The sequence below is a fragment of the Miscanthus floridulus genome, chromosome 2 (genome assembly GCF_019320115.1).
Source record: "Miscanthus floridulus cultivar M001 chromosome 2, ASM1932011v1, whole genome shotgun sequence".
NCBI classification, from domain to species: domain Eukaryota; kingdom Viridiplantae; phylum Streptophyta; class Magnoliopsida; order Poales; family Poaceae; genus Miscanthus; species Miscanthus floridulus.
In genome coordinates, this window is record NC_089581.1 from 141,459,773 (window position 1) to 141,487,096 (window position 27,324).

General features: G+C 44.3%; 1 protein-coding gene, 1 long non-coding RNA gene and 1 pseudogene across 3 annotated transcripts; 2 read left to right on the top strand and 1 right to left on the bottom strand.

Moving 5' to 3' along the window:
- Positions 1-3,826: 3,826 nt before the first annotated feature.
- Positions 3,827-4,615, bottom strand: LOC136539902 (phylloplanin-like; annotated as a pseudogene).
- A 10,093-nt stretch (positions 4,616-14,708) lies between these two features.
- Positions 14,709-17,320, top strand: LOC136539903 (uncharacterized). 2 transcript variants are annotated; one of them, XM_066531887.1, is made up of 3 exons: positions 14,743-14,828; positions 16,120-16,201; positions 16,804-17,320. In XM_066531887.1, the coding sequence occupies exons 2-3, from the start codon at positions 16,124-16,126 to the stop codon at positions 17,092-17,094; spliced, it is 369 nt and encodes a 122-aa protein (XP_066387984.1). In that variant the 5' UTR covers positions 14,743-14,828; positions 16,120-16,123; the 3' UTR covers positions 17,095-17,320. The 2 variants fall into 2 exon arrangements, with proteins under 2 accessions (XP_066387986.1, XP_066387984.1); XM_066531889.1 differs by lacking the exon at positions 16,120-16,201 and having other exon boundaries at positions 14,709-14,828.
- Positions 17,321-21,841: 4,521 nt separating this feature from the next.
- On the top strand, positions 21,842-27,324 carry LOC136539904 (uncharacterized). The gene is made up of 4 exons (XR_010779782.1): positions 21,842-21,957; positions 22,189-22,299; positions 25,964-26,088; positions 27,098-27,324. It is a non-coding gene; the product is annotated as an uncharacterized lncRNA (long non-coding RNA).

The window sequence follows — 27,324 nt, forward strand, 5'->3', positions numbered from 1 at the left end:
AGTCTGAAAAAGAAAATAAAAATTACATCGGGAGCAGGAATTGGTCCCACTCTTGACCGGCTAAATGGCACTATATATTTGCCAATCGTTGGATATTCTTTCATGGAGCTCAATCACTAGCCGGTGAATACAATGCGTACCGATCGATAGCATGGAGCTCCGCAGTCCACACCAACTTGTGAAACGATGCAACAAGTTGCCGGATCCCGGAGGCCTCGATCAATCGCTTTCTCGTTCGTTTTCTCGTCCGAATCAGCCAAAAGGCGCGCGTCGCCCGAGGTGCGCGCATGCGGATCGGCCGGCCAGATGGTCCATGCATCCACAATCATCACAAGCGAACGAATCGAGCGCCTCGTCTATTTTCATGGCAGTGGCGCGGCACCCAATCACAAGCTGCGCGCCGAGATCGGTTAGGCCGGCCACAGCGTGTAAGCGGTGCCCCAAAAAAGCAGTGGCCACGTTGGAAACCGGGCATCTCATGCATGCCAACGACGTGTGGAGTGGAACGAACCACCAGCCCATCTCACGGCCGGGTCACGGCCCGTCCCTGCATGCGTGCTGCCGTGCTTCGAGCCACAGGAGTATGTGTATCACGGACGCGCACATCAGCGTCACACATGGAGGACGTCCTTGTCCCCGGCACCGTACCGGAAGTGCACATGCATATTTGCAACAGTGAGCCTGCGGGAGTGGTGCGGTGTGCGTGCCGTTATGTGCACTTGTGCACAGTACCAAATCCTTCGCGCGCGTGCTTCAACTTGCCAGTTTGGTGGAAGACCTCCATCGATCGTGCCAACCTTATTAGATGAGGGGGAGATGGACCAACGTGTTGCTTGCTTTGACCATCCTTCCGTATTTAGCATGCATGGCTCTTTGATTTGATATCGTGGCCTCTACGTTCGTTAATTACATATTATTGAGGCAAACATGACACATTGTAATCTACTCCTTCCATTCCAAACTATAAGACATTTTGTTTTTTAGGTATATTGTTTTTCACTATGTATATATACATAGTGTATATCTAGGTGCATAATAAAAACTACGTATTTAAAAAAGTCAAAACATCTTATAATTTGGGACGGAGGCAGTATAAACTAATGAAGACGACGTGACGTGACATGCATATATGTACTAGCGTGACTAAGCAAAATATACTGATCAATGATCATATGAAAATGGAGAAAGAACAAACCTGAACCTGCAATGGAACCGGTGCCACTGCTTGGGTCTCGGCCATGACCAGGCCTGCTCGGTCGGTCAATCGAAAACTAATGCAGTGCAGAGAGAACATCATGTACATAGGACATAATGTCCACTTTATGAGGAGAGTTGTATTGCTTGTGAGTCGTGTCCAGAGTTTGACGGGGTGTTGGTGTGTGTGTTCTGAGGATGTTTGTCGATGTCAATCGAGGGTATCCTACCGCACCTTATATACTGAAAGATAGGGTTACAGATTTGATTTTTCCATAGGACGTAGATTTGATATATGCATGTTAGTTTCCATCTATTGATGGTGTTGATGCAACTATCTATTCAAACCTTTTCTTTTTAAAAAAATATGGCAAGTACGACGACGACAATAACAAAATGAACAAAAATAATCATTTTCAGTCTTGAACAAGTTGAGTAGGCTGGATATTCGAAACATCAAAAGCGAGAAAAGAGAGACACTAGTAGCAGTGAGATATGATAAAAAAACAGGGCTGTTGGCATACATGGCGGCTCGGGGCACATGTGTTAGTTGATTGTTGATTTCCATTAAAAAAAACTATGACACGGGTCTAGCAAATGAGACAGGCCACGTGTCTTCCCAGAATGCCCTGATCAAGCAGAAGATCAACAATGCTCGATGCACACTAGCAGCAACAGGATCAATATAATAATAATCAAACATTTAACCTTTTCCTTTTTCACAAACAAGCGACGAGGCAACAAAGAGCGATACACCCGGGGTGTCTCTCTCTCTCTCTCTCTCTCTCTCTCTCTCTCTCTCTCTCTCTCTCTCTCTCTCTCTCTCTCTCTCTCTCTCTCTATATATATATATATATATATATATATATATATATATATATATATATATATATATATATATATGCATGTGCTTCTTTGAAGCATCCATGCATGGTAAGAGATTAATAGGTACAGTATATGTCGTAACACATGTGATATGGGACACAAAGCATAACTAATAAAGCAGCCCAAATGCACCGCTACACGTATTGATTTATGCTTAGTTATTTATATACTAGGTAGCGTGTCTGTGTGTTGCTACGGAACAACTAAATCTTTTGTACTAAAAACACATGGATCGTCCGATAAGATAACAATACTGTTAAATTAAATACCGACGTTAAAGTGATATTTAATTCAAAAAGCAAAGTTCGTGAAATTAACACAGTCACGGAGAACGCGGCGTTGCAGGCTCACAAACTCTACTGTATAGGCGTTTTCGTGATATGACTAAGATAATATTTTATATCGGCAGAAAGAATTCTCCGATATCCATTTCTTTCATGCGCCAATAAATCCATGAATAAGTTCCGCTGCATCTCCATATAATCATGTACACACAGGTTCGAGTATATATGTAAATATTAGTGCCTGTCACATGGATAATACTGCGTGTCTTAAAAAATATCTCATAAAATTTTAAAACAAAGTATGTTATACTCACCGTATAAATATGTGTGGCTTTAGAACTATTCCACACAGACATATATTGTAGAATAAGGTATCCACTTGAGTGTCTGTTCCAAGATGTTGAATTAGGTGTTGTAATTCTTAATTTCGACATATTTTTCAGGTCAAGACACTTTTCTTAGTGGTGCATAATTTTATGTTGCACCTCTTGACTATCTGAGTAAGGACAAGTTAGTACTATAAAGGCTCAGAAAAGCTGCCGAGAAGGCCAATGTTGAGTTTTCCTCCATTATGCATACTAAAACCTATGTTCTCGTTTATCATTGTCGATGCTTTTGATGCAAAGCAATTCAACATTATCATGATCAGATATAAGTTTTAGTCTCTTGTGAGCAATTTCATAGAGGGACTCTCATCATTTATGTGATCTGCCCTAAGGATATTGGCAGGACGATGGACCCATGTTGGAATGTCGTACTAAAAAGTGTCCATATTTTGTCCACGATTTATTTCCTATGAATACATGCGGGTACTATGGTAACACTAACTACACCAAATGAAAGATTATAAAGAATTTGCATTGCCTCCAGAATGATTTATTTATTAAGTTCTTTGGACTCTACAGGTAGTTTTGAAATATCTGTTTGCATGTCTTACCTCGTATCCTAATTCAAAATTTTATAGTTTAATTAGAATATGGGAAAATGATTCAAAATGAACAGACCCAAGGGCAATTTCAGCAAGAAACAGCAAGCGAGGGCGATATAACACGTGAGCGTAAAACCAAATGAAAAGAGAAAAAGCGGTCTCTTTTGCAAATGCAAAGAGGGGAAGTAATTAAATGTAGACATATTTGACAAGGTTCTCAGAAACGCAAAGATGTTCCTTTTGTCTTAATTCTCTTTCCTTATGTGTTAATTCTCTTTCCTTTTGCTCGTTGTCATATATGTTGGTGCATGCAAACATGCAATGTGTATATGGATAGCATAATAATTTTCTACTTCTTATTTTATCATGATTCCTCTATCACATGACAGACAATATTCAATCAAGGAGAATCGCACCAAAGGACGCAGCATGCAGGAGATGTCGTGGGATCGCAGACGAACCAAAACAAATGTCGCACTAAAAAATATCCACACTTTATTCTTTTTAGTTGTAGGAGATAATAAATATATATAATTCTTTGCCGTCGTCGATAGATTAACATATGGACAGCTCGTCCAGCCCACCTGAGACTGAGAGCGAGCTTAGACGAATGAGAAAGGCTGGGTGCCGAGGTTGAGGATGTCGCCAATGAGGCCGCCGAGGATCTGCCCAACGAGACCGATGATCCCGCCGATGAGGCCGCCGAGGTCGCTGCCGCTGCCGCTGCCCGTGGTGATGTCCAGGAGTTTCAGCGGCGCCGACAGCGTCCCGGTGGCTCCGGCCAGGGACTTGTCGCACGCGCCCAGCGGGGTGGCCACGACCACCTTGCACAGGTTGCCCAGAATGGCGGCGACCAGATCCCTTCTGGCACTGCTTTGGCTGAAGAGGGGTGCTGTCCGTCGTCGTGCTGCCCACTACGTTGCTGCCTCACACGAGCTACACCAGGGCGTCTGGCACGACCAGATGACAGGGGGAAACATATATAAGATCGACGTCCTGAAAAACTGTTATTACAGATAATACGTATTCAGACGACAGGGCCCATATCCGTGTGTCCTTACTGGGGAACGACGGGACCGTGGCTAGGTTGATGGAGTTCCCGGTGGCGCATGGCACGATGCCGGAGACGACGAAGCTGGTGTTGGTGTTGGGGCTCGCCCCCAACCCCGCCGCACCGCGGGGCAGCTGGCCGGCGGAGACGATGACTACGATGAGCAGAGCGGCGAGGACAAGGCTCTTCGGCGCCATTATATTGCTTGGTTGCTGCTCGATCGCTAGCTAGTGTTTTTACCAGCTGCCTCTCGGTCTGTTGTACGGAGCGAGGTTGAGATTGTGCTGAGCTGATGAGTTGTAGCTCATGCTGCTGCATTGATCCGCTATTTATAATAGGCGGCGCGTGCGTGGCCAATGCAAGTGTGCGCGCGTGCTTGCAGTGTTGGAAGGCCTCACGCTGCTGTCCCTGTCCGCGCGTCGTCGGGCGTGCATGTAAGCAGCAGCCAACTTGATCTTGACGGGACGGGCCCAGCGAGAAAATCCCGAGCAACTGACGGGCGGTGCGGGGCAGCCGACGGAGCTACACATCTCTCTTTTGTTTCTCAGTGCCGTGTCTTTGTTGATGATTGTTGAGGCGAGGATACACTCAGTAAGCAGTCCTACTCATAATGAGTGGTCATAAATTAGCACGCAGCTGATTAAGTGATTATATAGTCTGATAATTATTGGTGGTCATGCATGGAGATCGAGCTGATAGGGATGGCGGTAGGGTGGTACTGCCCTGAGAAAGCCTATAGGCGTGTGGTCCGACCCGATCGTGTGGCAATGCACCGCCGGCATGCCGCTCCACCCTCGACGCGAGCCCGTGGAATTCCTCCGGTTCACTTCTTCACGAGCCGTACAATGCCAAGAAGATGGCAGCAACGGAGATCGACATCGTTCTTGTATTGCTTACGTTCAAGAATATCATTGATGTTGATTCAAAAAAAAAGAATATCATTGATGAGTAATATAATCTGATTTCTTTGAGAGCGCTAGCTGAGACCGGCTGGAGTGGGAGGGAGAGAATGGAAAGCTCCCACTTGTGCCGATAATTTCCTCTGTCGTATGTCTCAATGTCTGGCATGCTCAAACTTTGTCACCTTCCTGCGGCACTGTTGATGCGTACAGCCGGAACAACCAATGCAAAGCATAGATCGATCCTCCGCGACGATGATGTTTGTTGCTCCTACGTCCAAAATTATATATTGTTTTGGTTTTGCTAGCTACTCTATCTGTCTCAAAATAATTATACATTCGGTTGTTTTGAAGTCAATTTTTTGCTAGGTACTCTAGTCACATTTTAAAAAGTTTGATTCCTTAAAAAACGAGACGTGCAATTATTTTGGAACGAGAAAATATATAGATTTTGCTATATATCTGAAAAGTAAAAAATAACTTATAATTTAAAACATAAGGAATAGTTAACACCTTTTTTTTCTTAAAGATACACCGCTTTCTTTGCGATTTTTTTTCAAAAAAACATTGTGTGTATGTACATTTCTATTTTGCCTTTTGGCTTTTTTGTTGGCTTAGGTGAACATTCCCCTATATTAATAAACAGCACATCTTACCTACATATACTCTTATAAAGCAAAACTCCATTAGCCCATTTATCTGATTCCACGGCCCTCCACGTCATCTAAGTAATTTCAACCTTCTGATGTTAGATTGATCTCTAATTCTAAACTGGGCCCAACGGCCTAGCTGGGTCTTTGATCCGCGCCCTGATCGGGGGTGTCTAGTCCACTATGGCTGGAGGACCCCTGTCACACTGCGTTATATATAGAGGTGGGGGGCGACGGCTCTGAGTACGAGGTTCGCCTGAGCCGAGCTCCCTATCAAAACCTAAACCCTAAGCCCGATCAGAGAGGGGAGTAGCCAACGATGGAAAGCCACCAGCCGCGCCGCCCCGCTCCACCGACGTCGACGACTTCATTGACCTCTTCCCCGAACGTCGCTGCCCGTGCGCAGACTTCACCGACGAACGAGATGGCGGCTTCTGGACCATCTCCCTCTGCGGTGTCAGGTTCGACACGTTCTTCTTCTATTCCTCTATGTCCCTCTACTCTCGATATCGTATTCATAGTATAGAGAACCCGCTAGACCTAACCCTAGATGATCTTCTCGATCTTAACAATGGTACCAGAGCCAAGTTCTTCTAGGGTGTAGATCTAGGTTGGGGTAGAAAACTGAAAAGAAATAGGAGAGAAAGAGGAACAGAGGGTTCGATCCGTTTCGGATTGAAACCCTAACCCTAATCGGGAAAGAAACCGAGATGCAGAGAGGTCAACCGAACCCTAACCCAGCGGGGAAGAAGAAAAGAAACCCTAACCTTAACCGTAATCCCCAATCGGATGAAATCTGAGAAGAACAAAGAAGAAGATCCAAAAGGAGATGAAGAAAAGAGGGGAAGGAGCTTACCTCGCCGATCCCGAATCAAAACCGAAAGAAAAAATGAATCGGGTTAATCCTAACCCTAACGAAACCCTAACTAGCGAATCGGACAAAGGGGAAGAAGCTCCTACTCGGGGTCCGCCTGCTCCATCTCCACCGCCGGTCGTCGCAAGGACGCCACGCGGGAAGTTAACCCCAGCCGCCGGGGCGAGAGAAGCGCCGCTGCATGATCTCCGCCTCGGGCTCGGGCCAAAAGGGCACCACCGTGATGCCGCTCGACGGTGCCGCGTGTGGCTCCGGCCGCACGCGTGCGCCGGCATGGGGTGCCATGGCGGAGCCGCCATCCCCTGCGTCGCGTCCGCCTTGAGCTCGGCTACGCTGGCTAAGCCGTGCGGCGAAGAGGAGAAAGGAGAGAGAGAAGTGAGCCGGCCAATAGCGGGCATAGAGAGAGAAGAGGGAGGGGCGAGTGAGCTAGGGTTTTAGGTGAGACGGCCACGGCGACGGTTTTGTTCTCACGATATTGACGCCTGACCGTCGGATGGAAACCAACGGCCGAGATCGTCTGGACCGGTAGCTAGCCCAGGCGGGGTGGTGCAGCAGCGCGCGTTGTGGGCCGAATTCCTGGCCTAGGCCCAAGTTGCGGCCTGGGCGTGGGGGAGGCCGGCTCGCACGATCGGCGTAGGCCGTTTTCGAAGAATGGACCGCGCGATGCTGCGCTGTAGAGCTGGACCACGTACTGTTTTCTAGAGGCCGGGCCAAATGAACAATTTGTTAATGTTTTAAGCTTTTATTTATTTTTCAGAAGCAGTTTTGACAATTTCAGAAGCAAGTTTCGATGAATGTTTGTCAAGTTTTGAATCTCTATCAAAATTTGAACCAACGGGATAATTTTTTCAGAGAGTAGATGAGTAAAGTAAAATGCTTCTGAAAAATAGATAAATAATTTTTTACGTTTTTCACTACTAAAAAAATAGTTTATTCTCCTGTTATTTTGAAACAACATGATATTTAATTGGAGAAAAAGAGATTTTGACATGATTATGATGTTGGTATTTTCTGACCAACATCGTTAATAACAATATCATAATTTTAATGATTTTATGCATTATTTTTATTTCTGCCCAACGGTGATGTAGATTTAATGTATAAACAGTTGTATGTTTTAATTTTGACCAACGTTGGAATCAAGACATGCAATTGTTGTTATTGTTTATGTTCTCACTCTATATGAATTGTGTTTTTAGGCGGATACAACTTGATGGGTTGTATCAAAGATATCTCCACTCTTAAAGGTGACAACTACACAGAGTGGAAGAAAAAGATAGACCTGGCCTTTATCTTGGCTGAGCTGAACTGGGTAGTCACCTCACCGTGTCCCACTGAGCCTGTGGCACCGGTGAGGGAGACAAATGAGGTTGATGTCGCTTGGGCAACTAGAGAGAGGGATTTTGAATCCCAAAAGATATCCTATGACCTTGAGCATAGGAAGTGGATCACTGCCAACAAGAAATGTTTGGCTGTGAAAAAGAACACGATTGAACCTGCAATTGTGGGCTTAATCCGAGAGTGTGACACGGTCATCGAGTACCTTGATAGAATAAAGAGTCAGTTCACTGGCTCTTCAAAGACATATGCTACCCAGTTGATAAAGCAGCTGGTGACAGAGAGGTACTTTGGAAATGATGGCGTAAGAGAGCACATAATAAGGATGGGCAATTTGGCATCCAAGCTAAAACCAATGGATCTGGCTCTCAAGAAAGAGTTCCTTATCCATCTGATTTTTGCTTCCTTGCCAAAGAAATTTGACACTTTTATTGTCAACTACAACATACAGCCCGAGAAGTGAGAATTAGAGAGGCTTATGGCTATGTGTGTGCAAGAGGAAAGAATGAAAGCTGCCAATGATGACACTATCAATTATGTGAAAGACAACAAGAAAAGAATAATAATGTTAACTCCTCCTCAAAGTCAAAGGAAAAGGGTCCCATGCTGCATCAGCCTCAGCAGAACAAGTTCATAGTAGAGAAAGACCAGTGTCTCTATTGCAAGAAGACGGGACATTATAAGAAAGATTGTCACGATTACTTAAAGATGATCATGGCAAAGAAATATGAGAACATTATTACGTTCATAAATGAATCCATGTATGTACAGTATTTAAAATCTACTTGATGGATTGACTCAGGTGTAACTGTTCATGTTGCTAATTCCTTAGAGGGATTCCGTTCGACGAGGACTACGCAAAGAAGAGAAAGACACGTTAAAGTTGCAAATGGAGTCCGAACAGATGTTGAGGCCGTTAGCGATCTTTCTCTGGAGCTTGCTGATGGCTTCATACTTTTACTTAGAGATGTACTTTATGTTTCCTCTTTACAGAGAAACTTGATTAGTGTTTCAAGCTTAGACAATGATCGATATGATTGCCATTTTGGAAATGGCAAATGTAAGATAACATTTAATAATGCATGTGTTGGTCTTGCTATCTTACAAAATAAGCTTTATTTGTTATCACTATGTGATGATGTGAATGTTGTATGCGATGATGGGAACGTTGCATGTAACAATGAGAATGTATCCTCGTCTGCAGATGTAAACAGAAAACAAAAGAGAGCTCACGATGCGTTGTCAAAATTATGGCACTGTCGTTTAGGCTATATTTCGAGGAGAATAGAAAGACTAGTTAAGAATGATATTCTTCCTCCATTAGAGTTCTCAGATTTAGAACAATGCAGAGAATGCATAAAAGGAAAGTATGTAAAGAAAATTAAGAAATATGTCAAATGAAGCGCAGAAATTTTACAAATTATTCACACAGACATATGTGGTCCGTTTCCTGTAAAGAGTGTGGATGGTTATGATTCGTTCATAACATTCACAGATGATTACTCCTGTTATGGCTACATTTATCCAATCAAAAAAAGAACAAAAGCATTGGGTAAATTTAAGATATTTAAGGAAGAAGTTAAAAACCAACACAATTTAAAGATTAAGATAGTCAGGTCTGACCGTGGGGGGGAGTACTACGGTCGGCATACCTCATATGGCCAAGTTCTTGGACCTTTTGCAAGGTTTTTATAGGAGAATGGCATAGTAGCCCAGTATTCTACACCGGGCGAACCTCAGTAGAATGGAGTAGCTAAAAGACGCAATCGTACTCTGATGGATATGGTGCACAGTATGATAAGTTACTCCACCTTACCATTGAGCCTGTAGATGGCGGCGTTAAAAACCGCCATTCATATTCTCAATAGAGTACCAAGTAAGTCGGTGTCCAAAACACCGTATGAGTTGTGGACAAGAGAAGTACCCTCACTAAACCACTTACGTGTGTGGGGAAGTCCTGTTGAGGCTAAAGTATTTAACTCAAATATTGGGAAGCTAGATCCCAAAACAGTAAGTTGCCATTTCATTGGCTACCCAGAAAAGTCAAAAGGTTTTCAATTCTACTGTCTAGACAGACATACAAAGTTTGTGGAAACGAGACATGCTGTCTTCCTAGAGGATGAAATGATGAGGGGGAGCATGGTAGCTCGAAAAATTAACCATGAAGAGAAGCGGGTGCATGCGCCCACTCCGATGATTCATGAGCCATTTTTCTCACTATCTACTGTCGCTGCACCGACAGTGCAAGATACTGTGATGCCAATATCTGTTGTTATTCCGCCTATGGCAACAATGAATGACGATGAGGAACCTGTTCTTCAGGATCCTGTACACCCTATTACCACACATGAGGGGGAGCAACAACAGCCTCAAACAGAAGATATGCCAAATATGGAGGCCCCAAGAAGGTCTCAAAGAGTTGGAAAATCAGCTATTCCTGCTGACTATGAGGTATACAACACTGAGGAATTTCAAATGGAGAATGATCCCACCTCATTTGAAGAAGCCATGAGAAGTGATTATTCATCAAAGTGGCTTGAGGCCATGGAAGATGAAATGAAATCTATGAATGCCAATAAAGTTTGGGACTTAGAAATAATTTCTAAATGAGCCAAAACAGTAGGTTGTAAATGGGTCTACAAAACAAAACTTGACTCTTAAGGGAATATAGAGAGATATAATGCGCGACTTGTGGCAAAAGGCTTTACGCAAAGAAAATGCATTGATTACAATGAGACCTTTTCTCTAGTCTCATGTAAGAATTCCTTCATAATCATAATGACATTAGTGGCACATTACGATTTAGAATTACATCAGATGGATATAAAAACATTTCTCAATGGGGAGTTGGAGGAAAATGTTTACATGGCACAACCTTCGTAATGACAACGCTTCGTTTTGTTATGGAAGAAAAAGAACGAATGGGATGCCGCCTAAAGAAATCCATTTATGGATTAAAACAAGCTTCAAGACAGTGGTACTTGAAGTTTGATCAGACAATAAGTAATTTTGGGTTTAAAGAGAATGTAGAGGACAATTGTGTCTATGCAAAGTTTAAGAATGGGAAGTTTATCTTCCTTGTCCTATATGTGGATGATATCTTACTTGCTAGTAGTGATGTTAGTCTACTACAGGCGACAAAGAAGTTTTTGTCCTCAAATTTTGATATGAAAGATCTTGATGTAGCTTCATTCGTTCTAGGGATCAAGATTCACCGAGATAAAAGTAAAGGGGTATTAGGACTGTCACAAAAGGCATACATAGAAAAGATCTTAAAGAAATTCAATATGCACAAATATAGTCCCTCACGGCCTCACCTGCTCCTATAGTCAAGGGTGACAGATATGGGGATTTTTAATGCTCCAGGAATCAGTATGAGATCAATCAAATAAAGACGGTTCCATATGCTTCAGCTGTCGAAAGCTTGCAATATGCTCAAGTATGTCCGTGCCTTGACTTGGCATTTGTTACCAGGTAACTTGACAGATTCTAGAGCAATCCTGGAACAGAACACTGAAAATTAGTAAAGAAAGTCTTGCGTTATTTACAAGGAACGAAAAGCCTCATGATGACGTATAGAAGATCAGATTCACTCCATATAGTAGGATATTCAGATTCTGATTATGCGGGAGATGATAGAAAATCCACGTCTAGATATGTATTCACTCTCGCAGGGGGAACTATTTCATGGAAAAGCTCAAAACAAACCGTCACTACATCGTCCACAATGTATGCCGAGTTTGTAGCGTGTTATGAGGCAACGGGACAGGTGAACTGGCTAAAGAAGTTCATACCCGGTTTGAAGGTGGTTGACGATATCTATAGACCACTTAAATTATACTGCGATAATAATCTAACAGTACAATATGCTCACAACAATAAGTCAAGTGGTGTTGCCAAACACATTGACATAAAATATTATGTTGTGAAAGATAAAGTCCGGGATTATGTCATAAGTCTTGAGCATATAAGTACCAAAAAGGTGCTCGCGGATTCGCTTACAAAAGACTTACCACCCAACGTGTTCAGAGAACATGTAGCCGGCATAGGTTTAAGGGAAAACCTATAATTCCTGGATAAAAGAAGGCCCAAAGTTAAGTATCTATTTCAAAACAGAGTGGTGTGTTGTAGTTGTTAAATCTATCGGCAATTGACCGTGACGATGAAGCATGCTCTATGCGCTAATCTGTAATAGAATGAACAAAAGTTAATGATATGAAATTGAAAGATGGTATGAGATCGAGGGAGAGATTGTTAGATTGATCTTTAATCCTAAACTGGGCCCAACGGCCCAGTTGGGCCTTTGATCCACGCCCTGATCGGGGGCGCCAAGCCCACTATGGCTGGAGGGCCCCTGTCACACTGCGTTATATATAGAGGTGAGGCTGATGGCTCTGAGTACAAGGTTCGCCTGAGCTGAGCTTCCCACCAAAACCTAAACCCTAAGTCCGATCAGAGAGGGACGCAGCCAGTGATGGGAAGCCACCAGCTGCGCCGCGCCGCTCCACCGACGTCGACGACTTCATTGACCTCTTCTCCGAACGTCGTTGTCCGTACGCAGACTTCACCGACGAACGAGATGACCATCTCCCTCTGCGGTGTCAGGTTCAACACGTTCTTCTTCTATTCCTCTCTGTCCCTCTACTCTCGATATCGCATTCACAATATAGAGAACCCGCTAGACCTAACCCTAGATGATCTTCTCGATCTTAACATCTGATTCTCTATCCGTCTATTAGAGACTTCGTGTATACCATCCCATTGGTACTCTTCATTAAATTCCACCGAGCAAGTCCCAGCCCTTACTCAAATCATGTATCAGATTGCTTTTGATGCCTTCCCACGATCTCTACTATCGTGCAAGTAATAATTACTCAAAACGCCTATAATCAGTAGGCACGTCCGTATCCCTAAATCTCTTCTTTATCTTCTAATATACCTGCCCTGCAGTACAAGCGAACCAACTGCAGTCTGCTCCCTGAAAGCCAATCATACAATTCTCCGAGCCCCTGATGACTGATGAGGCCACGCGCTACCCAATGTCTCCATTCATCTGTACCGCAAGTATAATCTTGCAATTCCAGCGGTAAATAGTTATATTATTTCCCTCCTTTTGTTGGATCGGAGCAGATCGAGTATGATTGTGAAATAACGATACCGGTAAGTTTTCTAGCCAAGAATATGGTTATCCATTTACTCCTTATTTGTTTGTTCACGGACTTTCACGAACCTCCAGTCCTATCAGTGTAACAATTCCTAATGATGTGGTCGCGATCAACTCTTTGGTCTGTGGCGTAGGCCGTGCTATATGCTTCAAAATTTCTATCAGTGCAGCTTTTTCTCTGGGATTTATTTATTTGACTTGATCACATCGATTTGTTTATCTGATCACACGCTTTTGTTTTTTTATGCTTGGGTATTTCACGTGATTAAGGATTAGTTCACCTCATATCTATATGCAGTATGGATACTGCTATGTTGCACTTTTTTTTTCTACTATAAAGCCACCTATATAAGTTAGCTAAGCTCATAGCTTATGGGTATGCCCATTAGGCTGCATTTGGTCACGATCATCTACAGATTAAATCATTGATTTCATATATCACCAATATTTCATCTATAGTGTTTCTCCATTAATCCCCTAAAGTTTGTGCATATGCAATTTTCATTAAATAACCTTTTAGTTCTTCCCTTCGTTCAATGAATGATCACCTAAACTAACTTCAAGTTCCCGCGGCAACGCGCGGGGAATTCATCTAGTCTATGTTAAAAGAAAACACACTTTGCACTATTACATTGAGAGGAGTCAACACTACTATCAAGTGAGTGAAATAAGGGCCATCCATGTGCAATTTTTCCAACCCTAAGTTGAATACTACAATGGATCCATTTCTTTCCCATGATATCTTCTCTTCAATATCCAAACCTCAAAACTTCACATTCTACCTTCCAACCAACTGCAACCTCATGCTTCGTCCCGTATCTTTTGCGGGTCTCGTCACTGGTCCTGTTCACTTGAACTTATCAGCCGTACCTTTTCAGCAAAATAATAGTATTTTTCTCTCACAACGAATCAGCATCAACATCGGCCGTTTTTTCAGCCAGTCGAACATGGCCACTTAATCTATATACGCATTCCGCCAGTCACCCTAACCCCTTTTGATTTGATTACCATATCCCTACCTACTCATTGGCCATCCTCAATTGCCTGGCTAGCCTAGTGGCATGGCCTTCTCCTGTACATCCGCTTCTCTTTAAGTGTAAATCCTTACGGTCCAAAGCTTGCAAGAAATCCATTGGCACTGTAGAAATTATTATAATTCATTGATGAACATAAAATGTGCAGGTTAGTTTTAATTTAATTATAGGCTCTATAAAACAAAAAGTATTTCTAGTAAGAAAAATCCATGTAAGTTTAACTAGGTTACATAAAAATAATCAGGACATGAAAAAAATCAGAATTTTTAAAAATAAACATATATATATCATTAGAAATTCAGTTATACAGAAGTGTGCTGGGCCTGGGCCTACGACGTGCTGGATCAGAACAAAGCAGCATCCAGGTCTGCTCGGGGCCCATGGAAATTTCCATACAGCCCCGGACCCCCGCGTTTACCCCTGCGTCTCCACGGTTCTGCGGCTCTGCCTTTTCTTCGCTCTCACCCGGCCCCGGCGTGCGCGGCCGCCGCCACCCTAAGCCACGTCTTCGTCGGGCACTTCGGCAGGTATTCTTCGGGCCCCTTTGCCGGTGACGAGTACGCCCACCCCTTTTCTTTCCTTAATGCTGTGCGGAAACCGAGCAATCAAACCCTAACTTCAGCTATTTGTATGTATTCGGATCTGATCTAATTACAAGTGTATACATGTATTGTGCCTACAAATTTTGATTTTATTTTGAAAATATTATTGGGTGTACATGTCTTTAGATCCGCGCCTTGGCAGTTGGCACGGGTTAAGTCTGTATTTGGTCTTGGTGGCTAATTAGCCAACTACACACAGCAGTCACACCATGGCAGCAAACCCTGTGTGGATGGTCAGTAAGCCCACCTATATTAACTCGTGTTGTGCCAATCGAAGGGGTTACTCTGCCTAGTGTGTTTCCTTCTCTGACACACCAACTCACAACTCGGCGTGAACCAACTAATTTTATAGTTTCTTGTAGATCAATCGGCAAATGTTTTCCTCGCAAAAGAAAAAAAAAGAGATGCTGAAATTTAGTGCCTGTAGTGTTCTTCTGGATTTGATGCAAAAGGACTATTCTGGTTTTGATGTTCCATAACGTCTTCGTGTTTTATCTTGAGGTTTATGGGTAGAGAGAGAAGCATGGTGCCTTATTACTAGGTTGCATATTTTCAGTTGTGCAACTGGTAGTAGGTTCACCTAGATATGGTTTTCACGGCTATGTATTGTATAATGGGCTGATGGGTGGAGCGGCTAATTGGCCCTTTAGGCTGTAGTTGCAGACAGTGCTGCCTTATTGCATACTGTGACTGTACCTCTAGCCGTCTCTCTATAAGTTTGTTTACAGAAGAATCTCTAAACAGTTAAGGGGTACCATTAAACTGCTCTTTCTTTTCAGCTCATCACTAGTAATTATTTTTGCTATTAATCTAAGATATCCTCAGTCCTAACTTTAATCAAGTACTGTTGGTATCATGCTATGCCCATCTTTGAAAAATAAGGAGGGACTATATGTTTCACCATTCTTGCATACACTAGTCCATTTCACAGTTTTTATGCCTTGACAATGAAAAGGAGAGCATCTTTTGGTGCACGATTTTCTACTTTTGTGTCTTAACAATGAAAATGAGCATCTGTTGGTGCAGTATGTTTCAATGCTACGTTTCTTCTTAGCACCAGTGTTCAATTGTGCCTAGACATTCTATGACCTGCCAGTGTTGAGTGGACATAATATCTCCAGACAGACAACGATATGATGTCCTATTTTCGATCAATACTGAATATTTGACTAGGTAATCCACAGCCTAGCTGTCTTGATGTCATCTGTGGTTACAGATATATGGTGTGGTTAGTATCTTGCTCAGAAAGACGTCCAAAACAGACTATCTCATCCTGGAGTCAATTGGTTCAATTAATGGCATGTCTCTATAACCTTGTGGCTTTCATACTTTTACTCATGATGGTTGATTGGAATATGCATTTTTGCTTATTCTAAATTTGAGAAATACTCTAATCATTAGGATATAGTACCAATGTGACTCTTAATTCCTGAAAGCCCAGTCCTTACTTGTATGATTGTATTGCACTCTGTCAAGCCCCATTGAGAAACATATTTTTTAAAACAAGTCACTTAGGGTGTTTAAAGTGAGTTCAGTTCCCTTTGGGGGTACTGCATGTTTGGCATTTTTCTGTGAGTTTCTTTTGGGTGATGTAGCTTTCATACTTTTACCCGTGATGTTGATTGGAATATGCATTTTTGCTTATTCTAAATTTAAGAAATACTCCAATTGTTAGGATACACTACCAATGTGACTCCTGAAAGCCTAGTTCGTACTTGTATGATTGTATTGCACTCTGCCAAACCCCATTGAGAAATAGTTTTTTAAACAAGTCACTTAGGCTGTGTGAAGCGAGTTAAGTTTCCTTTGGGGGTACTGCATGTTTTTTGTATGTGTTTCTTTTGGGCGATGAACTGATTTTTCTCGTGCTATGGCTTACATCTGTTTGCTTCATTTGCAGTTTTTCGTGACAATGTCTGGTCATACCCAACCTGAAGGACCACACCAACTTGATTCAAAACGTGCTGTGAATTCATGCCGAAAGAATGTACCTGGTACATCGTTCGTCTCAGATTTGAGAGATCACATCCACGAGTTCATCAACGCCTCTGCAGATGAACACCGGACATGCTTCACAAAGACTATCAAGAGGATGTTCGAGATGTCAAAGATTGTCACTGAGAGATCCTCTGAAGCTGAGGAAGCTGGATCTGAAAGTGTCTTGCCACTTCAGACCACAGTGTCGCGGTAGAAGTGTCTACACTTTATATTGTCTCCAGTAGAAATAGGATAAAATGTTAATAACTAACTACGGGCTCAGGTGAGAAAGTAGATTATCAGTAACCATGATTATCTTGTGTAGATAACACTTATCCACACTTTTGACTGATTTAAGATGTCCAGCTACATGAGGCATTTCTGTAACAACTCACCTGTGCAAAAATAGACCAAAAAGAAGAGGCTCATCTTTTCCACAATTTGTGTGCAAAAACTAGTATAGCTTACAGGTTTCTTTCTCCTCCGGCTGGGTCATACTACGTACACCTCTTTTTCATTGTCCTTATCTTTTTGGTAGGTGTTGGATGAAGCTGAAAATATTAGGTTAGACTAGCAGGAGTCTTGCTAGAGAGCTGTACCAGGGTCTAAACTAGTAGAAGTCTTGCTGAAGAGCCGTACTAAACTAGCATACCATAGGGCCTAAACTGGCATTGAGTCCTGCTGGAGTGCTGGTAGAGCGAGCTGAGAGCCTGAGACTGCCCTGGCTGGGCCCATACGACCGCCTTTGGCGACGACGAATGCCCTAGCCCGAGGACGTGCCCAATCTCGACAGTTGAGTGCGCCATTTCCGTGTTCCATGTCAACCGCCCACCGCTCTGCGGTGGTGGAAGCGTGGAGCCGCCCGTTGTTCTTCGGAGAGAGAGCGTGGCCGAGATGGCTGCCGGTGTGTGGGCTCTTCTTCTAGCATGGGATATTGGGATGTGCAACTAAAACGGTTATGGCAGAGGAGCAGTTTTGTTAATGAGTCCAACAGATTAAACTGAACGTTTTTTATATAGAAGCCAGCTAGCTAGTTGATTCGGTAGTCAAACTAGTCTCGATTTATGTAACATCCCAGATGTTAAATGCCATTAAAAGTTTGATCATGAGTATCATCATGCATAGTCATCTAGTATTAAGTCACTAATGCATTTCATGTTTAAGTTATAGACATGATAAAGTTGGTTGTGATATGCTTCAAGTGATACATGAAATGTTTATAAACATCATTTAATGTTCTTTGTGAATTTGTATATATGTAAATTTGCTTAAACAATTAAAATTTGAGTAAAATGCATCCATGGTCCTTAAATTATTACCGCCTTCCCATCTAGGTCCTCAAACTAAAAAAGCTACTATTTGGGTCCCTGAACTATTGTCGTCATACACCAATGGTCCAAGACCTGCCACGTCCGCACACAGCATCCAAAGTGGCGGTGCCACAGTGGCAGCTCGACGACGTGACCATGCTATCTTCTAAAAAAACCTGCCTCCTCCTCCGTCTGTTGCTCCCTCTACGTGTAGCCGTGTCACTGTGCATATACACGTACACGTGCCCCGGCAACGCACGAGCGTATGTACGTGTACGTTTAGGGCGCGGGACGACGTACACTTCATGTTTATTAGCAGCTCCATTGCATGAATTGCGGCGCACCGGTACGGCACGTACAAACACCACACACAACACACATCACACACGGCAAGCAGCATGTGTGGTGTAAAATATACGACGCATGGCATGCCAGGCCGAGGAGAGACTGGCATGCAAACCAATCGAAGCCAGTAGCCTAAAACAGTCGGAACCCCACACCAAAGCAGGGTGGTGCTTCAGCCAAGAACTGCTCGTGTCCACAGCCACGACGACAGGGTCGAACACCTCTTCCGCGATGACCACCTCGCCGTCACAGTCGATCACCATGTCTCGACGAGCACCTCACCGTCCAGCGCATCATGCCATCGTCAGCTATGCGCCGCGCCGCCAGGCCGACGTGCAGGACCTTGGTGTTGAGCCTGACAACGTCGTTCATGAGCCCGAACGCATCACAGAAGTCCCTGATGTACCTGAGGTACTCGCCGTGACCCAGGTACCGGTGGCGGCGGGTGTTTCAACCAAGGCGGAGCCAATGGCTACTAACCAGGCATACCCGGTCACTCCTTGTTTCTCCAAGAAGAATCGGAACGTGAAGTCCCGATGCGAGTGCCCTTGCGCTCCTTGCTCAACGCCGGGATGGAGTCGGAACTCGGAAGTCGGAGAAGCCCATATGCTATCCCTAGGCGCGTTGAGGCGGAGACGCCGCTATGTGCACGCCGGCATCGCCGACACCGAGAGGATCGCTGGCGTCGGTCTTCGGGTTGTATAGCCAATGCCCGCTGCTGCCGCTCTGCTCCATGACCGTGGCCCTCGCGGGCGGATACCAGCCCGGAGACGCCGGCGCCGACCACGCTTCCATGGTTGCGGCCCTGCAAGGGCGACAGCCTCATCCTCTCAGCCACCACCCACTCACTCCACCCCCCTCTTCCCGGTGACGTGATCGTCAGCCATGGCCAACAGAGTCGCCGTCGCCAGCGTCATCGCCGCGGTGGGCATCGTGGCCGTGATCGGCACCATCGCCGCGGTGACCAGCACCAACAAGGTGGACGACAATGACGCCGCCGGCATGTACTCTAGCGTGAAGCTTTCCACGGTGTGCGCGTCCACACTGTACCCGCAGAAGTGCGAGCAGAGCCTGAAGCCCGTCGTGAACGACACCTCCGACCCGGAGGACGTCCTCAAGGCCGCACTCAACGTGGCGCTGGACGAGGTCGCCGCCGCCTTCCAGCGATCCGCGCACATCGGCAAGGGCGCCACGGACAACCTCACCAGGAATGCCATGGACGTGTGCAAGAAGCTCCTCGACGACTCCACCGAGGACCTTAGGGCCATGGCGAGGCTCAAGCCCGAGGACGTGGTGCGCCACATCAAGGACCTCCGGGTCTGGGTCTCCGGCGTCATGACCTACGTCTACACCTGCGCCGCCGGAGGAAGCCAAAGCTCTGAACGCCACCCTGGCGGGTGCGGGGCACGGCCGCCGGCTTCTTGGCTGGCAGATGGGCGAGGCCGAGGAGGTGACCAACGGCGGCCGTGGGCTTCTGTCCGTCGATGACAAGCTGGGCGAGATCGCGGACGTGGCCCACGGCGCAAACGGCCGGCGCCTGCTTAGCACCTTGTGGTCTCAGATAACCAGCGCCCAGGGAGAGGACGTCCTCGCCCGCTAGAAAAAGCTGGGCATGTCGCCCGACGACGAGACCGATCACGCTGCCCGGCGCAACCTTCTGTCGACCGAGCTCGAGAGCATCGCCAGCACGTCCGCCAAGGCAAACCGCCAGCTTCTCGCGGCGGAGGAGCTCCCCGACGAGCTAGCCGGCAAGCGTGAGCTGCAGTCCCGGACGCTCATGGGGATCGACGAGGCGGCCACCGAGGCCAAGCGCCAACTTGATGAGGCAACGATGGAGGACACCATGTCCGGCGGCCATCCTGAGCACAGGGTACTGACCATGGGAGTGAGTAAGAGTACGTGGCAGGGTTTGTTTTAGAAGGTAGTATGGCCACGTCGTCCAGCTGTCACTCTGGCACTGCCACGTTAGATGTTAGTGCTGACATGGCAGGTTTTAGACCATTGGTGCACGGTGACAATAGTTCAGGGACCCAGATAGTCGCTTTTTTAGTTTGAGGACCCAGATGGAAAACCCCAAAAAGTTTAAGGACTCTGGGTGCATTTTACTCTTAAAATTTTTTGAAAATAAACTTTGTAGTTTAAAATGTGCTCTTTAATAAAGGGCGTACCCAGTGCAGAGAGCTCCCGCTCTGTGCGGAGTCTGGGGAATGGTGTCAGTGGCAAGCCTTACCCTCGCCTGTGCAATGCGAGGAGACTGCGACTCGAATCCGGGACCTTCCGGTCACAAGCGGTAAGACTCTACCACTTGCACCAGGCCCGCCCTTCAAAATGTGCTTTTTAATAGAGAACAAAAAGGTTTTGGAGTTTCCAAGTCAAGCATGTTTGAATCTGAGCTCAAAGATTGGATTCTATAACTAATTTTCATCCTTAAGTCATTTTTGCCGAAGTGCTTGTTATTAGTTATAAAGTTCAATGTTTGGGAGTTTCTTAAAGCAATTTTTATAAATAAAAGTTATCCAATTTTTGTTCCATTGATTGGTAGTATGCTTGAGATATGTTTATGATCAATTGGTTGTATTGCTTGATCACTGTTTACGGCCTGTTCGTTTGTTGGTTTCAGCCAGGGCTTATCAGTCAGTCAACGGTGTTTTCCTCTCACAACAAACCAACACCAGCTGGGCGTATCAGCCCAGAAACCAACCAGCGAACAGACCGTTAGTCTCTAATTAATTACCTGAAAAGGTGTAATCAAAACTGTTCTCAAACCCCTGAAATTGAATGCAGTTTCAGTTTCAAAGTTCAAATTTTGGTGAATTATCAAATGAATTTTCATGAATAAAATTTGTCCAACTTTGATTTCATTAATTGGGGTGATGCTTGAGCTTTGATAATATGTAGTTGGATGAGATGTTTGATTAGTGGTTGTTCACTAATTAAATCCCAAGGAAGCTTAACCCAAAACTGTTTTCCGACACTGAAACTAAATTCAGTTCCAGTTTGAAAAGCTTGTTTTCAAAATTCCTTATCTCTTAAATCCTTGCTTTTCTGCTCTTACTTCTTTAATCAAAATTGAAGATCAGGGATAGATGAACAACTTCTGTTAGTGAAGATCGTCGAGTTTCTATTTGGATTTGTGAGAAAAGGGGCGAGGAAATGGCGCTGACAGGTCGCTACAGTACCTCGACGGCAGCAGCATCGCTGCTTGCCGCCGACCGTATGCGCCGCCGTCCGCCCGCGTGACACGCACCTGCTTCGCGTTGGCACGCCTAAGCTGCTGCTGGTTCGCCTAGAAGTCGCGTCCGCACCGTTTTAAGCCACACCGGTCGCCACTCCTCTCTTTCCCTCTCATCTCCGCCGCCGTGCTCCTCGGTTCACCGACGGAATTCATCGTCGTCGATCCATCCGGGCCAAATTCCTTTCACGTACAGCTCCGCCCCATACTCGCGCTTCTCACCAACCCGCTCGCTCCACCTATTTCCGCCGCAATCGTCCTCGGCGTCAGTTGCCACCGCGGCGACCCGCCATGGGCACCGCGCACCACCTCGCCGTGGCCAGCCGTCACTGGCTGCTCACTCGCTCCCTTCCTTTGTGTTTAAGCTTACTTGAGACGCTGAGATACTCATAGACTTATTATTTTTATCTCTACCATGTAGTACGCGCCGGAACGCTTCGTCGCCGTCGGGTCGCGCCGCCGCGTTCGCCCTCAGCGCCGGCAACCGCCCCTGCGTCGTCTACCCTTCAACCGCGAGCGTCCTCGAGTCACGGTGAGCATCCTTAGGCTTCAACGAGTCCTATATAGGTCCTCCTACCACCGTAGCGGCCGCTCTGCCGTCGAGCCGCCGCACCTTGCGCCACCGTACCGCCATGGTCGCGGCCAAGCATGCTGCGAACCCAAAATCGATCAACTGCCACCCTAGATAGGACCGTGTGGTTACCCTGAGCACGTAGGTGGTGATCTCGTCGTCGGCGACCTTGCCGCCGGTGAGAACCCGCCGGTCAGCGCGGGGGTCTCGCCGACGTTGACTGGGGCCCATCTGTCAGTGACCGTGGGTCGAGGGGGGATGAGTAAGAAAGGTTTTTCGTCGGTTTTGTTTTTTCAGAAAATATAAACATGTGCTATTTCTTATAAAATGCATAACTAATTATTGGAGTGTGATAAAATTTTGAAAATTTTTTGTGTAGCTTTGTCATGAGATGCTCTACCATGAAAAAAATATGAATTGGTCATTTTCAGTAGTTTTGTTATGCTTAAAAATTATCTTTTTTAATTATTAAATAGACCTTGCATAATTTTTATAGGCTAAAATAATAATCCTTTAATCATGAAACTTTTTGTGTATGCTTTACATGTTTATACCTGCCTTCACAAAAAGTTTGGCACTGTTTTGAATTAATTGACTTGGTTAATTACTTTAAGTGTTTTTAAATGCCTTTTCCATGATTAATAAATATTAAAATGAATTAGGAAAATACTTCAATGACTTTGGTGCATTTTGATCATTGTTTGTGGACCTTGGAACATCCAAACCCCTGCTATTCCTCGGCTACTTGATTACTTTCATGATTTGATTGTAATCCACTTGTTGGTTAATAATTAAAATGATTTACTCAATTACTTAGTTACTAAATGCATGTGTATAAGTCATGTGATGTTGCCTTGATTACCCTTATGGTGAGTAGTTATGTTAATAGTGGTTGATGATCCATGAAGTTAATTACTCATACATAATCTTGATAGGAGATTAGAGAAGCACTTGGTTGCACTTGTATGTTGAAATGGCTGCATGAGCAGTTCCTGCTAAGTGGATGTTTTCATAATGATAATCATGTTTTATGTGAATGTGTTGAATATAAAAGTTGTAGATAACTCCCATATATTGATTTTCCTAGAATTTCATGATTTGAGGCCTACTGGTTTAAGAGTCATAGATTTTAAAATTTCCCTGTCTCTTTCTGATTACTTTCTAAATAGATCTGGTAGATGATGCTTAATGGCTTAGTTAACCTTTGAATCACCTTTTGGTAGCAACTAAGAAGTTTTAGTAATTTTTATAATATTTCCAAAATGTTAAGGATCACAACTTTTGGTAATCTAGAACTCTAGTTATAGCTGTTCTAAGTTCAATGCCAGATTCTGTCCAAATCTGGGTAGAGTTGTTTCCTTGTATTGTTTGACCCTATTAACTATGGAATCAGCTCTTGATGATAATAATAAAGTTGTAGGTAGTTTCTTAATCTTTTCATAAAGTCTAGGATTGCCCTTGTAGGATCTCTATACTTTCAGTTTTAATCGATAGAAGTGACTGCTATGCTGCTGTCCTGAATTTGTGGTACATAGAGTTGATTGTTTTAGCTTATTCTTGACTAAGTGGGGATAAGTATAGCTTAAGGCTTCATTAGTGTAGGGGACCATGACGCCTAAGAGGGGGGATGAATTAGGCAACTTAAAACTCTAACTTAAAACTATGGCCTCTTTTTCTATTCTTAGCAAAACCTATGCAAAAGATAAACTATCTAAATATGCAACTACGGTTTTGCTAGTGTGTTGCTATCTCTACCGCAAAAGAAGTTATGCAAATAATATAAATACGGAAGCTAAAGAGTAAGGTAGAGATATGCAAACTCTCATCGACGACTCCGGTATTTTTACTGAGGTATCGAGAAGCGCACAAGCTTGCCCCTAGCCCTCGTTAGAGTCCCTCACAAGGGCCAAGCTCTCGGTCGGGTAACTCCGTGGATAGCCTCGGGCCTTCCCCATACGCAAGTGGGTCTCTAGTGTGCCTTCCGGCAAGCCTCTCTCGGACTGCTTCCCACCGTCTTCACTATCAAGCTTTCGGCCGAACCACCGTGGGTCTTGTTCCCTTCGGTACACGGTTGCGGCCACACCATAAACGTGGTTGGTGTGATCTCACAAGACTACAAGCCCCTCTGATGTACAACAATAGTGCGCGCAAGCACCGAGTGATAAGAGGTGTGCAAACCTTACTAAACACTAGACCTAAACCTAGAGTAAGCGCATAAGCAGTGGTCTAATCAACCTAAACACTTTACAAAAGCACCTACGCTAATCACCTAATGAATCACTAAGCACTATATAAGTGGAGATCACTAAAATGGTGTATCAACATCATTGATATGTTTCCTTAGCTCTCCACACTCAAATGGCCTGTTGGGGGGCTATTTATAAGCTCCACTAAGAAAGTAGTCGTTGGGGGCGAAACCTAGCTTTCTGCTACTGACCGGACGCTGCTTTCGTCCTGACCGGACACGTTCGGTCATCACGACCGTTGGAGCGCGCGCGTTGATCGGACTTTGCGCTGAGTCCGATCATTGTTGATCGGATGCGTCCGATCGCACTGGCGCCGCTCTAGAACCTCTTTGGACTCGATCGGACGATGCAGTTTCTGCGTCCGGTCATCCAGTGCCGCTGCATCCGGTCATGCTGAAAATATTGTCGTGGTGATAAACAGTGCCATCGGTACGTCCGGTCATGTGTTTTTTCAGCGTCCAGTCGCCTGCTGACGCTTGCCACAGTCTCCGACTGTCGATCGGACACGTCCGGTCGCTATAAGGGCCGTGTTCGGTCACCTCTGTCGAGCTGGTTTTTTCGCGATCTTGTGTCCGGCTTGGTTCCCATCTTTGTGCTTGGACTACGCTTGATATCTTGGGTCTTCTCTTGTGCTCCTGGGGTCTTGCTTAAGGGGTTGATCATCGGATCATCATGTCGCCTTTGTTCAAGTCACGTCTTGCACCCTATTGAACTACAAAACAAACACTTGCAAATTCATTAGTCCAATTTTGTTGTGTTGGTCATCAAACACCAAAATCCAAAGTAAATGGGTCTAGGGTCCATTTTCCTTACAATTAGTGTTAATTTAGTACACTTATGACATCTTGTGATCCTGCTATTAATTTGAGCATGTCATCAGCTTATAATAAGTCATGTTGCATAATGCTTTGAAATGATTATTATATATATAGTTATAGGACTTTGATTATGTTTCTTATCACTAGATGCACATGAGGTGTTTAACATAAAAGTAGAACCTTTACTTACTTCTAATCTGCTGGTTGAGTGAAGTGTTTGTATATGTTAAACTTGATGTGCTTTGCTATCGTAACAAGGTAGGTTTGTATAATGTTTAGTTAGATACCTTGTTTCTAGTGCTCAAGTCAAATGATGTGATCTTGCCCTTGTCTTGCTTAGCTTTTGTAATATGGTAAGTATTGCTTTTTGGGTAAAGCACGTGATTGACTTGTAATCAAATAATTAGAATTCTTTGAGAATAATAACCCTAGTTCTTAGCGAAGGAAAGTTGTACTCAAAATAATTAACTTTGTTTAAGTTCTGCTATGCACTTGTGTCTTTCATCATGCATCATGACATGCATTCCATCATGTTAAGCAAGCATCATTTATTACGTGTAGTGCACAAGAGTGAGAAGGTTCGTGTTGATCAAGTTTCGGAGAAGGTTCATCCACTAGTGGTGTTGATGCCAAGCTAATCTCACCCCTATGATCCTCTGTGCAATCTAACCTTCTCTGCAACGCAGGCAAGCCTCCGAGCATACAACCCTTCTCTAGTATTTACAAATCCTTATTATACATTAAGTCTTGTGAGATGTGCATTAAGTATTAGGAGTTGGTTGAATATTGTTGTTGCATGATTACCTTGATACATAGGTATACTTAGTTCTACCCTGTTAGAATGAATAGGTCATTACCTCCAATGCTTAGTAATGCTTAGACATCAATAGAAGTCGAATGATGGTTTCATTGTTCGAGAGAAACATGTTTACCTTGCTCTTCTCAACTCTGTTATGGGTTGTGAAATACCATGGTTATGATAATGTTAAATTAAGACCGGGCGGCTAGCTTGCATCGAGAATGGAGTCTCCATGTAGTGCTCCGCCTATGTCGGTTAAGGACCGATCGTTGTTGGCCCTTGGATCAAGATTTTTGCAAGTACTGGCCACATACTCCGGTAAGCCTAATACCTTGGCTATTCCATTATGAGAAAGGACAACCACGCACTGGGTGTGGAGAGATGGCGAGAGTAGCGTGTACCCACCCTACGTAAACATCAGGGATGGCGTACGGCGGTGGAGTCTGTGCTCTCAGGTGGCGCGAATCCGTTCTTATTTTGGAGGATCCGAGTGAGCGTTGATATATGTAAGTCTAGGACTTGCATATGTCGTGTGGTAAGGAAACCTCAGCTGACCCTAATCGATTCGAATCGTCGTTTGCTCTACGATAACTGGAGACTTGATCCTCGCATCATCATCGCAGATTAATCAAGGGAAACATGGTTACTTATGGTTATGAGATAAGATGAGATGAGAAGTGATTGATTTAGAACAGGTGCAAACTGGATACCGATAAAGATTTAATACGAAGCTAAAATATTGAAAGTAAGGATCCACTCATAGTAAGCTTTTTTGCAAAAGTTATTCTTGCTTCAAACTTTCTTTTAAGCCTATATACCCTTGGAGTCTTTTCTTTAGTCGGGTAAGACTTGTTGAGTACCCTCAAATACTCAGGGTTTGTTAACCCATGTTGCAGGTTCTGACTCGTGTTGCTAATCGAGGTCATATCGGTGGGTTCGACATGATCTAGCTGTCTCTTCTACCTTAGATGCTTCATCTAAGTTGCTTCTGTAGATCTACTCACCTTTTGGAACTTAGATTAAGTTTTTACATGAACATGTTTTGTAAACTAATTTTATAAGTCTTTCGCACTCCGATGTAAGATATTTTTGTACCAAATATTGTAATGTTGTGGTAACTCCA